Here is a 17,150-nt window from a genome sequence, read left to right on the forward strand (position 1 = left end):
ATATTTTATTGAGTGTCAGACAGGTGCGTGTGTCATCTCCAGAATATAATAAACAATCTTAATTTATATAACCACCATATAACTCCTTTCATACTCAAAATGTAGGTCTATCCCTAACCTTGACTCTGCTTAACATTTTAGAGAACAAGAGAAAAGAGCAGCTAATTTAAACAATGGAATATCTTCATAATGTTTATCTTTACATGTAGGTCTAATATGGGATTATAATGGCTCTTTTTGAGAATGGAAATTAAAGGTGATTTGAGGTCAGATATCTAAATCTCAGTTTATTCTCTTGCAGGGTATTTTGTGCTGTTGTCATGGCTCTCATCACCAATTTCACCATCCTGCTGGTCCTGGCTTGCATCTCCCATCAGCTGATGTTGAGCAGCTGTCAGAAGAGCCAGGGAAAGAGGGGAAGAGTAGACAGAGGACAAGACAGGAGCAAGGGGATAAAAGTGAGCCGCCAATCTAAATCGGTCACCCCACAGCCCATAAAGGGGAAAATGGTCACCAAAGACAAATCAGATTGTACCTGGGCTGCAACAGGTGAGGATCTCTTCACCCTCAGTGTCACCTGCAAGAAGGGAGACAGGAGTTTCAGCTGTGAGTATGTTGCCAGACCGGCTGTCTGTCCCGAGTACGTTTCCAATGTCAGACTTTACTGGAAGCAAATTGCCAGGGCGCTGAAGAAGCAAAAGAATTTGTGCCAGGACAGTAAAGCGATGATCAGAGCAGGAATGTGCAGAAGAGCTGCCAGTGATGCAAATTTCAGACTCCATAATGCAGCGAAGATCCCGGCCCCGCCTTCCGCCCCACGGCCCGCGTCCACAGGTGTCAAATCCTGTCTACCTGATAACAAGAAACTGGCATACGAGTACTGCAAGGACTCCTGGTCGAGTTTTTGCACATTCTTTTTTACTATGGTGCAGGATGGAGACTGCTGAAACAGTGAAAAAACAAGAACTACAGTAGATTCAGCTGTTAATGCTTGTCTTATCATAGAGTCATAGATGCTTGTTACTCAGCAGAAATGTCATCTATTCTCACAGAATATTTTGATTGTAGGTAAAGTGCACATCTTTGAAGTATTTCTCAATTTCTATCACTCAATATTCAATCTCTGTTTGTTTATTATTGCTCTATGATTTGTATATTTGCCTGTTATTGATTGGGATGATAACTTGCTTTAAGAAATTACTACTCAAGAGCAAAGGATAAAATAAACTTCCTCAAACGAAAGCACAGGCAGCTCAGCCCCTCTCAGTTTCTTCATATAATTTCATTTCAATGTTTTTGTTTTACATCATGCTCTTTTAAAAATTACAACTTCTACTTAATTTAAAAAAAGGTTAATTTTCTGTCTGTCTCCGAATGTGTGTACAGTCTTGCTGAAGGCGTTCAGAGGATTAGGAGTTTGAGCATGTTGGGTATTGACACAGTAATTTAACCAGAGGCAGTGTGATTTTTAGAAGCCTTAGCCTGCATACCTTGGCACTGACAAGCCTCTGAGTCCACATTCTCGGCGTGAAACTATTAAAACTCTATATCCCAACTTGCAAAGTTGGGCAGAAGAGTTCTGGTGAGGGTGTTTGATCGATTTCACAACACAAATGTTTGGTAAATTGAACCCAAGATTTCAGCAATACACAGTATGTTTGGCATCATGATCAGTGGGACCTCCTGCCCTGTTTCAATGTCACAACATAGATTTTTGTAAAGCTTTAAAACTGATATAGAGTAAAAACAGTACTGAAGACCCTGGATAAAGTTTATCAATTGTTATAAAGTTATATTCACTGACAAAATTATTCAAACTGTTTAATCTGGGAAGAGTTGAAAACCTTAACTAATTAAATACACGTGTGCAATATTTCTATTTTCCATTAGTAAAGGGTATTTGTAACATGAAGGCTGCCAGTTCATATCTTTTTGTTGGGGAAATCTGAAAACCTCCACAGCAAAAATTAAATGTTGCCCTTCAAAGAAAAGTAACCTGTCCTGTAATCATCCTGTAACAAGTACGAAAACAGCTGTTGGTGACATACTTTACTGCATGTCTGGATATATATTTGTTGTTTGTTCTCCTCCTCCTGCTTTAACTAGCCATGTTGATAATGTGATGTCACCTCAGGATTTATTTCAGGAAGCTGAAACCTCAACAGCATTTAATCATTACTACCATTCAACAATCACACAGAGAGAAATCCATCTTTAATGAGCACCAGTCCAACCTTTAACTGTTTGGATGACATCCAGCTCATTTTTTTTAAAGTAGTTTTAAACAAAAGCTAAATGCATATTATGCAATGTAATATCAAGTGGATGACACATCTTCCTCCACCCACAGCAGCGTCAGTAAACCTCAACCGAGCAGCCTTGGGACATGCTGCAATTTGAGAAATGGGAAAGACTCTTTTTTTTAGTTAAGTTTCATCTACTGCTGTAATGTATTACCCACAGCTGAAATACATCAAGTTCAGACTCTCTGCAGGTTGCATTCTGGGCTCACAGGTATTGTAGATGAGGCAGACTGAAGCAATGTGGGTGCAACAAATACTAAATTAGAGGGCAGTCACAAAATAACAGCAGAAAACCAGTGAAAAGCAGAAAAAAAACGATTTTTTAGCAGTATATTAAGGGAGGAGTTCTCCTCCAAGCAAGACATTAAAACACCAGCTGCTGAAAACATGAGACTTTAATTCTGCTGGGCAGCTTGTGAAATGTGATGCAAGGCACTGCTGAGAGAGAACTTGTATAACTCAGTAAAACACTTCCCATAAAAGATAATACAAAAGGCCAAAAGAACACCTGGTCACCATTTAATAGCTTTATATAAGGAATAATGTAATTTAAAAAAGACAGACTTCACTGCTCAAAGCTGTTGAAATAGGTAAAGCAATGAGCACAATCTGGTCCTTCAAATGTTGGCTGAGAATTAAGGACACATTAAAGAGAATAAAGAGGTTCATTGCAAATATGTTTTAAAATTGCATCAAAAGTCAATTACTATTACCTCAAACCATATCAGCAAACACCTAGGACTCCCTTCTGTTCAGTAATGACATATTTAGTTCTCTCAGTGTATAAACTATGTCCAGTTAAAGGAACTAAATGAATTGCTACAGATACAGGTATATCTCAGTGAATGGACAACAAAGCCTTGCATTGAATAAAAGTTTACAGCAAAGAGTGTTTGTTTTGTTTGAGTGTATGTTTGCTCCGCTGGTATTTCAGAGGCACGTGGTCCTTTGTATCAGCATGCAGCTCAGATAAATACCTATCAGTGCTATCTCTGTCTTCAAAAACAGTTGTGATTCAGGTGCAGTAATCTGTGAAATTATAGAGCTGAAGATTTTCACAAACAACTTCAGCCACAAGACTTTTTGTTTTTTATGTGTTGTGTTGGATTTTTTTTTGTTTTGTTCTTAGCAGAAGCTAATTCGCTGACTTTTTCTTCCATTACTCTATACATTGTGGAGCAACAAATATTATGGTAGAAAATAATATATATGTTGACATTGATTTAATTTTGAAATATCTAAAATATGAATGTAGCCAAAACACCACTAGAATTAGTCAGCAGTATATTTTGGACACAGTGTGCATCTCCTTGGGTTAGACAACTAAAACCTAAATATAAGTAGTGTTTAATCAGTTCCCAAGTTACTGGAGACCTCCATTTTGGCCTCCAGGTAACAAACCCTAACCCTAACCCTAACCCTAAGTCACCTGTGAGTCCTTTGTGATGTGTTGACCTCTGCCATGTTGTTGCTACGTCCCTACCAGGGAGAGACTTTAATTCATACCTCTAATGATACATTTTGAGAAGATGAAGATGAATATTTGGCCTCCCTGGCTTTCTTTACCAGCCCATACCTGTGCTTTCTGCTTATGTACACAGAGGAAACTCTAATCCCTGAACTGGCACTGAGCATTGGCATCACACATAAATCACGAGGTGCATAATCCTCTAGCTGAAATGGAAAGATGTATGACACCACTATGGTTTCGAACTATCTTCTGTCATTTTGGGTAGCAGATATTTACATTTACATTGACATACAGAGAGCAAGAAGCTGATCTGGTACAGGTGCAATATGAAAGACCTCTACACAGAACTATATTTCAAAATAATTATTCAAGAAAGACTCAAACAATCACATAAGAAACACCATAAACAAGAAACTAGTGCAACAATCAACAAAGTACTAAAAGTGTAAAGAGGCTCAAGTGTTGAGCTGTTCACTGTTTAGGATTGGATCAACACTATCAATGAATATGGTGGAGTTTTCCGCTAAGCAGCATTGTTCACCATTGTTCCTCACTATTCTTGCAGCATGTTGCTTTAAATCTACTCATATCCTTTTTCCATGCCAGAAGCTTTCCTCCTGAGTGGACTGTGGATGATGTGGACTTACAGGTGGCCTGACTGCCTGTGGCTCCTGATTGGCCGAGAGAAGTGGGCCTTGGTCATACCAAACACAAGGAGAGCACACCCCATTAGTACTGACACTAAGGAGATTTGGCACAATGTGTGTGTATGTGTGTGTATGTGTGTGTATGTGTGTGTGTGTATACCCCAGATTACATGCTCGTATGAGTACCTTGGTATGTGGGTGAATGGGCATTTTCTTTATAAAGAGCTTTAGGCTTGAAGGAGCCAAAGTTACAAAGAGCTGAAGGGAATTAATGAAACACCACAAATATTGCATTGTTAGTGTAAAATGAGACTGATGAATGTGTGATGTTGCTAATTCTAGTCAGCACGGACCAAGAAACAGAATAAATGAGTAGCCACCTGCTGCAGAATTAATTGGCTTGTTAATGACAAAAATCCAATTTTCATAATATCCATGAAGTTACATAACCTCTCTGAAATTTGTTACAAGTAATACTTCAGCATTTTTTATTTGAGAGTGAAATATGACGCCAGGGACTCGTTTATAGAAAATGAGCTTCCAGCAACGAGCACGAGTGATTTATGACAAGCAGAGCTCTCAGCCACTGGCCACCCACATGCTGAGTCATTCTTATTGATTAACAACTGTATCAATCACCCAGACTTTGGATATATTTCAGTGATTCTGTAATATTATATATTACACCCGTTATAAAAATAACCACAAGCATAAAATCATATAGAGTTTCTTTGTGTGTGAAAGATTTTGTTTTTTGCAGAATCTAGTTTATTGGAACTTGTGATGCCTCTGTTCAGTCTAAACACGAGCTTCAATAATGTAATTTTGTGGCTATACATACAAAGGATAAAGATAAATACGTACAGAGCCAAATTAACTATACTTAGAAGTATTGTGTGTGTATCTAAAGACTGATATATCTTATTGTTCTCTGCCATAGACCTCCGTTGTTGTCCTAAAACTATTAAAAGCACATCAGCGAGTCACACCGCTGCAGTGGGTGACATGCTCTTTCTTCTTGAAAAGAATAATAGAGAACAATAGTTTGTTTAGAAACAGGTTTAAAGACAAAACAGGGATCATGTTGTCTGTCTCCAGAGAGTAGTTGTGTGTAAGATAGACACCACTTGTGCTCCATGTCATGACTTCTTAACTATGTAGAAATGTATGCAAAGTACTAGGTAGAAGAACTCAAAACAACACTATGTTCCTGTTCATCTGCCTACACAGAAGGCAACAACTGACAATGTGATTACTGTTATTAATGTTTGGAGACTTTTCCAAACAATCTAACAAGCCCAAAACTGAAGAAGCATGTCATCCATTGCAGTGGTGTTGCTCATTGACTTGTTTTTTTTGGACAACAGCAAAGGAAGGACGAATATAATATGAAGCGTACACAACACTTGCAACTGGGATCAATTAATTGTTGGTTTGGCTCTGTACATGAGATTTGTTGACATGAATAAATAAATGAATAAAAATAATCACCAGCCATATGCTTTAAGGTACTGACTTGTCAGTAGGTTCAGTAAACACATCATGAACTCACACTAATTACCTTCCTCATTAAAGAATTACTGAAATTCATCCAATCAGGTTAGTTTGCAGCATTAAACCTGGAACATCTCAACTCAGCAGGTGTACCTCATTTAAATTAGAGGACTGCTATCAAAAGTTTAAATATATAATTGGATACATGCCACATATATAAATTAAACTTTTCCATTTCTTTCCCAATTTTCAGTTTCTTGTATGATTTATTCATTGTATTGATTTCTTTTTGTTGGAGGCCCAGTAAAAAGGACAAAGGGAGTGTGTGTAAACATTTCTGCCACCTAATTTATTTTAATTTTTTTTTGTATTATTTTGGTTAAGGACATTATAATATGATAATGATATTTTGTTTACTTTATTCTGCTTCTGTTTAAGCTGCGATACCTGTTGGGATCTTTAGAAAATTGCTAAAAAAAAAAAAAAAGTAAAAAGTAGCTGTCAATCAGGCTGAAGCTCTCTGTTCAAACTGAGTCTTCACATCTATTCAGTAAACATTTGCAAAACAACTTTCGTATCTGAAACCACAGCATATTTGAAACAAAATAATATAGTAGCTTAAATGCCATAAAAAAACAAGCTCAGACAGCAAAATAAAATTCCCCTGTGACAATAAATACAGAGTGAAAGTGATGCCAACTTATGAGTGTTTTTGTACTGAACTGAAGTGAATACACATCTGCAGAGAGCGCAGGAGCCTCCACATGTAGGAGAGCATGCCAATACATGAAAACATTTTCAAACTTGAACCTTGGGGTGGTTTTTGAGGAACACAGAGTCTGGCAGGTGGAGATTTGCTAAATGTAAGGAGGGCCCCCAAATTACAGAGACACCTGTGAAAAATCACTTGGGTTTATTTTTACGCCGTACAAGTCTGCGTCTAACTGATCATTAGGATGAATTTATGAACTCAAGATATTCATTTACATATCTGTTTGGGAGTAAACAAACTTGCTACTCTAATTGGTATGCTGCCTTGAAAATCATCCTGTCATGGAGACAAAATGCAAATAACTGGATAATATATCATTATTAAACACCTGTTAATCCTGGGAATAAGCACTTCTCAAACCTTATTTTAAATTCTAGCTCAGATACATGCAGGCACATGTGCACAAAATTATCCACAAGATAATAAACATATTTTTCCATAGTGAGTTTCCTACCAAGTAAATGAGGTAAATCATATCTAATAAAGTCAGGTAGTTTAATCTGTTGCTCTTTTTGAAGTCTTACTTTAACATCACTTCATCATGGCTCAGACTACATTACAATTAAAGGCTTTGCTGCCCTCGTGTGGTGCAACTCCTGCAAAGTGAAGTCACGTCCCATCTATTGACTGAAGGGCCTAGTTTGTTTTGCTATCATCGCACCGTCATGCGGAAAGACACGGAGGCAGTAGATGTCTCTATATGAGTCAACAAATGTCTAATAGTGTCCCATTATTTATTGATCACTGACAGCCGCATTGCAATTCAAGTCCGGATCAGCAGTTCATTTGTAATTAATGAGAGCTGGTGCACTGTCGACATGTAGTGTTTAATAATTCAGCAGCAGTATTGTATTTTCTAAGTTGCATTTAACACATGTTGTGAACACTGTGCACAAATAAGGTAAACAACTAACATAGTGTGTAAAATTGACAAAGAAATAGTGCCAGACGATTACATAAAGACAATCTATGTGTTTCAAAAAATAACCAAATATTTAAGTATTTCAAACAAAGTCACATTTCTGATTATTTTCTTACTAAATTGTATGTGACATTACACAACAACTAGATAGCTCTTAAGTGAATGCTATTCATGCAGCAGATATTGTCATATGTCAAACTGACAAGTGGGTAATTCACACTAATTCAATCAATAGCAAGCTCATGTCACAAAGAGTCAACAACTCTCAATCAATAGTAGCTTTGTCTCACAGCACCGTGGTGGCTCATCATTCAGTGTTGCAGAAAACATCATAAAACAGCATTAATCATTTCCACCAGAGAGGTAGAGTAAAGCCTTCTGGTAATCTCCACTGGTGTCCTCCTGCGAAAAAGACAAGACATCAAGATATTTATGAGGCTTTTAAAGTTCCACTATCCATATAAACTCAATGGCTGCCATCTTTCCACTTAATTTGAGTTTTAATGGCATTGCTTGTTTGTCATTGTGGTCATTTTTATTTCAAAATGACCTATGGTATGGGGGTTTTTTTTCAATAACGATTATACGTCACAATGACATGTAGTGCAGCCATTGACTATGAGAGTGAGTGGATCTTCTGTGTCTCCTCTGCACATGCCGAAGTGTCCTCGAGCGAGACAATGAACTCCAAATTGCGAGGGGGGAGGAAAATGTCAAATGTCAAAAAGTCATTTTGGATAAAAGTTTCTGTAAAATTGATGTAATGCAATGATGTTGTCACCAATAAGATGAGCACATGTCCTCATCTCCTCTGTTGGCAGGCTCAGTAAATTCAACCAAAATTTAGCCACTTACTTATTAGTGAACTCTCCTTTTCTTAGCTCAACATTACTAGAGATGCAAAACTAATCAGCTTGTGAACCCTTTATAATTCAATATGTTTTATTTATTTACAGTATTTATCATCAGAAACAATGCTTAGTGATCATCATTATTTAGATTTAGCATAAACTACAGTGGTGGAACGTAACTAAGAACATTTACTCATGTACTGTAGCTAATTATAATTTTATACTTGTGCCTTGAGATACTTAGTCATCTCAAGGCACTTTACACATAGAGCAGGTATAAACCGTAACCTTTAGTTTAATTGAAAGAGACCCAACATTTCTACATTATACTTCTATTCTACTACAATTCAGAGGGGAATATTTTACATTTTACTCCAATACATTTATCTGACAACTTGAGTTACTTTTCAGATTAGAGTTTCACATGACATAGGAGAAGCTTCTGATTTATGTTTCATCATTTATTATTAAACCAATGGTTCCCAAACTCCACATAAAATCACTGTGAAGCTATATTTCCTTGTAATGTCTCAGATGTCTGTAAGCTGTCAGACACTCTAAATTGATTTTTTTAAATAAGCACTGCATAATCCAAAGAGTAAAACGCCAAGATGTCACAAAACAATGTGAGAAAAGTTCTGGAAAATTCATCAAAATTCAAAAACAAGTACTTTACCACTTTACCTGGTAATACAACTTTTATTTAAGTAAGTATAGGCTACTTCTTCCACTACTGATTTTATTAAAAAGCCATGAGCTACAGTCCGCAGAGCCATCTCTCACTGTTTTGCAATTCAAATTAAGACATGACATTCATACATTAATGCAAAATCATCATAAAAATAATATAAAATAATATATGAAATGCATCACTTGTATAATCAAATCTAAACTAAATCTAATAACTAAAAATCTTCCACTAAAGCTGCAAAAAATATAAATTTCATTTATATGTTCATGTATTCATGACAGTATTTATTTCTCATTAATCTATTAATCTATGTATCTATTCATTATTGACCATTTGGGATTTCTACTGGAAGATGGCAATTTCCCTCCACTGTGGGAACATCTGGTCCTGGGAGAATAGATTCATTCACTTCAGCTTTTGTGAAAAGCAGAGATAGCTGTCTCATTGCTGTCTATATCCCATCACTGCACTGACGTCAATGATGTATGAGCAGCATAACCATAGTAAAGCCAGCTGGTGCTTTACATGCATGCAGCGGAGGACTAGATCATTAAGTGCGTCACATCTTATAAAAATGTATTTGCAAAAGATAAGACTTTAATGTCATATAAAACAATTATACAGAAACACTGACGAGGTTGTTAAATCTTTATGTTCTATTGAGTATATATACCTGGATGGTGGAGTAGAGAGAGACTCCATAGTTCTTCTTGAAGATGACTTTTATGTCCAACATGTCCTCCTCGCTCCTCGACACCATTATTCTCATCAGGGTGCCATCATCAGTTCCAGCGCGCTAAACACAAAAACTGGAGTTAATAAAACAAAACTGAAATTGTGTTTAAAACATCTTCCTTTTATTTATTACAGGTGCTGCAGTTATTTATTTTTTTTCTTCCTCAGATCCAGGGAGATAACCCATGAGATCATAGTGCGATGGTAGCACAGGTGAAGAATTGAATTCCCTGTCATGTAAATCAACCACTGAAAAAAACACTCAAATGATTCTTATACCTAAAGGGAACTTATTCATATTATTAATATTAACATGCTATAAATATGTTATTAACTAATTAATGTATATATATATACTTTCATGCCAATATATTTTAAGTGCAGGCTGGACAGATTTAGATTCTTGGAGGCAGTTTTCTACCATTGCAGACATCTATTTCATTTCATTTCATTTCTATAAAAGATGGAAGTTAATTAGCAGACTCTTGAAGCTACTTCTTGTCAGTGAAAATGAGGTTTGTAACACTTTTTGGGTGGACTTTTCAAATCACTGTGCACTTAAACAGCATTATAAGCAAACACTAACATGACTTTGATGAAAACTATTGCAGAGTTGATGTTCACTGTGATGGATTGCATAACTCCTCAACTCTCATGAGTCTGTTGATTGTTTTTCATCACTGAAATGAATGGAGATTAACAGCTGTCTTGGACAGTAAAGAAATATATAATTTACAAATATAAAACATATCAGCATTGACTACAAAATGGTGAGCTATGATGTGAAGTATTTATAGTAAATGGGATAAAACATTCAGAAACCTCTTGTATGTTTTTTTTAAGTGGCTATAATTAATCATTTTTTATTAAAGTGAAAAGGGTTGCTCATAGTGATAAACTCAAAGAAACTTATCACCCACTTCTGCAGTTTTCACTCAGTTCTTTGGAGCTTTACATCATCTTTTATCTCATTATTTGGGGTTTCAGTCCCTCAACTTTCAGTCTCACTCTCTTCGTAGCATCTTATCATTGCAACTGGCAAACTGTAAAAACCCACTTCCTCATCTGTGCTAAAACTTGCTCTCCCCAGCAGCATACAAGTACTGTAGGCAGATACACACTTGTGCTTGCACACACCCAGCAACCGTGTGTTGACATGACTCACTTGGAACTGACAACACGGATAGCAAAACAGCACAGAAAAGTTTTGTTTTTTTAGTTTGGCCTCTGGATATCAGGCCCTGCTTTGCTTTGGTATAAGCTCTCTTATATCCAGATACCTGGCAAGCTTGATCATTTGATCAAATGAAGAAATAACTTCATTGTTTTCATCTGCATCAGACAGCTATTTTCAGATGTAAAAACTTGCCTAACACTACCTGCAGACACAGTTAGCATCTACCTGGAGAACAGCGTGAAGTTATTAACAGCTAAAGAGACAAAGATATTTCCCTAAGGAGTTATTAGATAACACAAACAGAGCTTATATTAGTCAGGAGGACAGAAACACGACTACAAATAATGCTCATGTTGTTCTAGTCTACTGGATGTTTAAATATTCATTATTTATCATTATATACACTTATATACACATACAACATATTTATAATAATTATACATTTATAATAATTATATACAAAAATGTGCTTTACCAATTCTGTAAGGTGATAATAGTTTAACTTCATATTAAAATAAATATATATATAATAAATAATAAAATTGGTCATTGCAAGTTTAATGCCTTCAAGAGACTGCAGGGCATCAGATAAATTGAACAAGTTAATTTCTTTTACTTTTATATTTAATATCCAATAGTGGGTGTATTTTTTTCTTCTTCTTTCTTAAACACATACATTGGACTGATACCTACCCTCATGGATTTATTCAGAGATTCAGCAAAAAAAGCTGGGACACTCCTGGCACATTTCACTATGGAGGGGGAAAAAAACATGTTTGTCATGCTGATCTGACATCAGATTGAAATTGATTTTTGCTGTCAAGTGTAATCTTATGTTGTATTTCACTGTAATATGCATGTCAGGGGAAACAAACACAGAGGACCAACAGGCATCACTGTTCTTTGTCTTCTGCTTATGGCCAGTCAATTATCATCCTGATAGATTACAAGTCTTACCCACAGCGAGCAGTAAGTTCTCCAGATTCCCAGTGGTCTCTCCTTCAATGCTGTCCTCTATGTCCGAGCCAGAGAGCTTCTTGTAGGCATCAAACACTGATGAGAACAAAACACGCACAGCGACACTTTGATGTTCTCTTTGGAGCCGAACAAACCCTCTTCAGTATTAAAATGTAAGCCATTAAACAGACAGCTTTTTGTGAACCAAAGATTTATCTTTTTGAACTCTTGGTTTCCCCTTCGCTTTTTGCTTTAGTGCGCTGCTTTAAGTGTGTTGTGTATATTGCATTTCAGTGCATCGTTTTGTTTTTATTAACTGTATTGTACCCAATCCATTTTATAAAAGGTATGAAAGTGACATTGTTTTCTGTCCCCTCAGTTATGGAGCTTGATGCCAGAGTATCTCAGAATCACTCATCTTTTAAATTGCTTCTTAAAACTCACTTCTTATAATTTTGCCAACCGTATTTAATTCTATATTTTATCTCTATTTCATGGTTTTGAATGTTGTTGGCTTTACTGTTTTATGATTTGATGTTTTATAATCTTAATTGCCTCCACTTTTATCAGAAATATCAATTTTGCCCTAATATTTTACTTGATTTTATGGAAAGTACTTTGTAACATTGTTTTGAAAAGTGCTATATAAAAAAAGTTAGTATTATAATTAGAATTATAATCATTATCGTGATCATAATTATTTTTTTATTATTATTATTATTATTATTATTATTAGAAGCAGCAGGAGTACTGTATTATCATTATTCATAGTATTATCATCATCATCATTTGTATTATTATTAGAAGTAGCAGTAGTAGTAGAGTATTGTATTATCATTATTCATAGTATTATCATCATCATCATCATCATCAAGCATGGATTCAACAAGCTAACACTGCAACCACCTTCACCACTTCATGATCACACATATTTAGAAAAAATGTTTTTTTATTATTATTTGGGGGTGAATTTTGAAAATAACCCTTCAAGTAGTGGTTTGGTTAATTGCTGTCACAACGTGGACGAGAGTACATGAATATGTCTCCAACACAACCCACATATTATGAATGCATGGTGAGACAATGTGTAAATGTGACGTATTTCAGTGGCTTGACACAACATATCTTTGACAAGCTGTTGGTTTAGATTCAGAGTAAGGCCATCAGAGTTAACCGAAATCACTGTCATGCCAGGGAAAGATGATATGTATTCATAACTGCAAAGAGAGAGAGACTATCCTCACCCGAAAAATGACAGCATCGGTCATGTGTTTAAACAACCTGTCTTCAAGCTTTCATCACAAGTGAATTAAGTAGTAGCGAGACGTCGTTATACTGTCTGTAACCTTTTAGAGAAGGTGTGTGTGTGTGTGTGTGTGTGTAAGGTTGGTTCAACACGACATCTGACGTTGACACTGGAGACAACAGCTCATGTTCCTTCCCATACTGACAGTTAACATTACTTAAATTCAGCTATAATGATTATTTTTTCCCTAAAGTTAACTGAATAGTTTTAGTTGCCTGAAAACACCAAACTGTAGCTATAGTAGAAGTAGATTTTGGAATGATGACTACTGTATCTGAACCATTAGCTCATACGACTGGACTTCTGCTGCTATTACCTGTCCACTTAAATATTTTTCAGTGAGTTGTGCACTCACTCGGGACCTGACTGACTTGCCAGCTTCAACAAGTTCTTGACATTTTCTTCTGAGTAATTTTTGCCCTCAGGACTGCAGCAGAGCTCCTGGTTGTTGTTTATCAGACCCTTTCTTTATGGACTCCACAAACTCTGGTGCTTGCTTTTATTTTGTCCTCATGTTCTCAAGTTGTGAGTCAGTTGGTTCGGTGTTGTTTTAGCCTCTCCTGCACACAGGGCCACAGGGATCAATTGAAATTCTTCCTCCTGAGATGGGTGAACTATCTGTCAGCAACAAAGATGCTTCATTCAAAGTTGTTTAAGTCTACCATTTTGCACAATTTAACATTTATTTAAACAGTAACTGGCCCTTTAAAAGTTTTTTGAATGACAGAGGTGAAAAAGTATAGCGTAAAGTGGATGGTAGTATATGTATCAGCAGGTTGGTCATACAACCAACATAAATCACAACATCCAAATCCTGCCAGGCACAAACTCACTCTCACCTTTTCTGAGATGCTCAGGGCTCCTGTTGCCAAGAATTGTGATGAATTTTTCCTCATCTGTGCCAAACTTTCCCTCTCCGGCAGCATACAAGTCCTTTAATAGCACACACACACACACACACACACACACACACACACACACACACAAACACAAACTTTGTGTAGAAATGATTGTTGGGGCCAAAACAGCAGAGAAAAGTTTTGTCTCTGGTATTTGAGAGAAATTGTGGATATTGGGTCCTGCTGTGCTTATATCTGCTGGTTTGATCACAGAGCACTTTAGCACTTTAGGTAGAGGTGTTTTTTACGAGTGTTGTTATGAGAAACACTTAAAGTTTACTATTATTGGATCCCAATTCACGGCTCAATACTGATAATGAGGTCAGTTTATTAGAAACAAAATGTTCCATGATATTCCCAGAGGTTTAAATCTTATAATTCATTTATTATATTGACTATTCTTCAGCGAGCACTGTGATCTCTTTAAAGCTTTCATGGCCTTTAGCTTTACTGCATTTTGGAGATTAACCTCACAAATATCACTTATATCTTTAACATGTTGACATTTTGAGGAAGATAGTGAAATCAAATTCTCTGTTGCACAATCATCATCTATTTATATGATTTTTTTAAAGCTGCTGTATGTTGCATTATATAACTGATGGACTATTGTTAGATTAAGGTTTAGACCACTTTACAGCTCCTAACAAGAAGGATGCAATGTTTTTACAGGTTATAATTTCAAATATTACCTCATCAGACTATATATAAATGGTTGATTGGCTTTTATTCTTTCAGTAGAATTATATCCACACTGGATGACTCCACACTTCATGATTTACGCCCAGTGCCAGCAGTCGGTGCCAGTGCAGGAGGAAGTAAAGTACTAGATCACAGTTCGTACAAGACTGGCTTTATGTAGCGAGGTAGAAAATATTGGTGCGGAGGTCGGAGTGGTGGAAGTTCGCGTAGTACGTTCACGTCTCAGACTAGCAACATTTGCCATTTTAGCCATAAATTTCTTATCCAACTGTGTTTCATTGCTTAACTTGAACCATATCTTAACCCTTAGCTCATATCTTAAAAGAGTGGATAATGCAGAGAGCAAGATCTTTTGAAAACATTAGCATTGGACATAAGAAAATATCAGTGTTGAATGTCCTTTACAGTAAAGAACAAGAAGGATGAGTGGACAAATAGCAACAGGGTTAGGGTTAGTTCTTTGTGACATAGCATAACAAGGATTATTGATGAAAAAGGGATCATTTGTGAATAAAAATGACACCGGACATCAACAAAAGAAGAAAAATCTTGCCAAGTTTTTATTGCCTCTTACCTTGGCGTCTTTCTCAATCTTTTCCTCGTCTACGCCCTCCTCCCTGCTCCCCTTCACATCCAGATGAACGTTTAACCACAAAGAAAGACAGATCGGTAGAAAGAAAGGTGGACATGTGGACAAAGAGAAAGCAAAGTAGGTTAGGCTGGATGGAAACGCAGTGAGCTCAGACCTGCTTGGGGCCTCTTTCTAACCAAGTACAATATTCCCTAAAGGTGATATTATCCACTGAGTATCTCACAATCATGAAGATTACATTTTAGTCTGTAAACCAAAACACATTAGAGAAATCAACCCTAGTGCAGAGGTGCTATCATCCCTTCTTCCCTTCCCCTCCCATCCCTGCCTCAACCCACACCTGAACCCCTCATGACTTTATAATGGCATCACCAGAGGCTCTCATTATTGGGAAAAGAAACGTAAGTCTTTCCAGCAGCCTCCCTTCACCTCCACCTACCTGCAGGAGGATCACTAGTAGTTTCTGATAGTGCCCTGAAGTGTCACTGCAGATATCCTTCTCCAGTTTGCTGCTGAACTCTGGAGGAAACAGGAGAAGAGGGGTAGAAGATAGCTTACACTTCCCGCCCCATTCCCACAACAGTCACTAATGGTTGCAATCGACCCAAGTGGGTTGTCCCTTTTGTTTTGCAGGAAGACCTAGATTTGGTTATCAGGCTAACAGACAGTGTAGCCTTCTCTTTTTCCCAGATCAAATAAACTGGTCTCTTTTCCTTTGGCCCTTGGTGCATCTGTTGTCACATGTAATTTTCCTTTGTGGTTTGTTGCAATTTAAGCTGCAAGGTTTGTTAGAAAAAAATATTATTATTGGGCAGGTGTTAAGAGAGTGTTCAATACACTGATGACAATTTACAGTGAGAAAGGCTCCATATACTGTAAACTAGTACTGTGCACTGGGGAAAGAAGCCTTCTAAATCTTCTATGTACTGGTGAAACTACTATAGATGCTATAAAATGCACGTTTTTTCCCCCGGTATAATATTGTCCTTCCATTTATTGCACTCTTATTAGATAGTGAATAATGTAGAGGTGACCGGAAATGACAGGAAAGAGCGAAAGAGAGGACAGTTATAAGGTCACCAGTCTGTCTTTGGTCTCTCACACATTCACAGCTGAGTTAAGTCACCTTTCTTGTACACTTTGACGATATCTTTAATCTGTTCGCCAGTCCTGGATGCCAGGATCTCAATCAGAACTTCATCATCAGTCCCGGCACCCTGGGAAGCAAACGCAATATGTGGATGAACTCAATATGAGGTGACATGGCTTTGTGCTCTCATAGCAATCTTATCTTTTCTCATGTTATTAGATCACATCTTTAGTTGCTAAAGAGAAATAAGTGATTAAAAAAGCTTAAAGCCAAAACAAAATTATTAAAAGGTAAGTGGTTGAGGAAGAAGAAGTGTAATTTATAAGTACAGACTCAATTTGGATGTGAATAGGCTTATTAAAAAAACAGTACTGTAGAGAATTACACTTTAAGTTCAGCTGTACCTTAAAGCCAGTTCTCTTTTCTTTGCTGTAATTACCATTTCAGGGAAAAAAAGCCCAAAAAAGCCTTTGACATACCAAACAAATGGAACAGTAGGTGTGATTGAAATGTCGAGGCCAAGTCCTAAATGAAATCTTCA

General features: G+C 36.8%; 2 protein-coding genes across 2 annotated transcripts in view; one reads left to right on the plus strand and one right to left on the minus strand.

Annotated features, from left to right (window-relative positions):
* The first annotated feature begins 320 nt into the window (after positions 1-320).
* On the plus strand, positions 321-947 carry fgfbp1a (fibroblast growth factor binding protein 1a). The gene has a single exon (XM_053323231.1). The coding sequence runs from the start codon at positions 321-323 to the stop codon at positions 945-947; it is 627 nt and encodes a 208-aa protein (XP_053179206.1).
* Positions 948-7,951: 7,004 nt separating this feature from the next.
* anxa5a (annexin A5a) overlaps positions 7,952-17,150 on the minus strand; it is a 28,231-nt gene continuing 19,032 nt past the window's right edge. The window contains exons 6-13 of the mRNA XM_053323688.1: positions 16,646-16,736; positions 15,959-16,038; positions 15,502-15,552; positions 14,166-14,259; positions 12,021-12,116; positions 11,757-11,815; positions 9,825-9,947; positions 7,952-8,011 (exon numbers count right to left, since the gene is read on the minus strand). Of these exons, the coding sequence (XP_053179663.1) occupies positions 7,952-8,011; positions 9,825-9,947; positions 11,757-11,815; positions 12,021-12,116; positions 14,166-14,259; positions 15,502-15,552; positions 15,959-16,038; positions 16,646-16,736 (654 nt within the window). The remainder of the gene's footprint in view (positions 8,012-9,824; positions 9,948-11,756; positions 11,816-12,020; positions 12,117-14,165; positions 14,260-15,501; positions 15,553-15,958; positions 16,039-16,645; positions 16,737-17,150) is intronic.

The sequence above is a fragment of the Scomber japonicus genome, chromosome 8 (genome assembly GCF_027409825.1).
Source record: "Scomber japonicus isolate fScoJap1 chromosome 8, fScoJap1.pri, whole genome shotgun sequence".
Taxonomy (NCBI): Eukaryota; Metazoa; Chordata; class Actinopteri; order Scombriformes; family Scombridae; genus Scomber; species Scomber japonicus.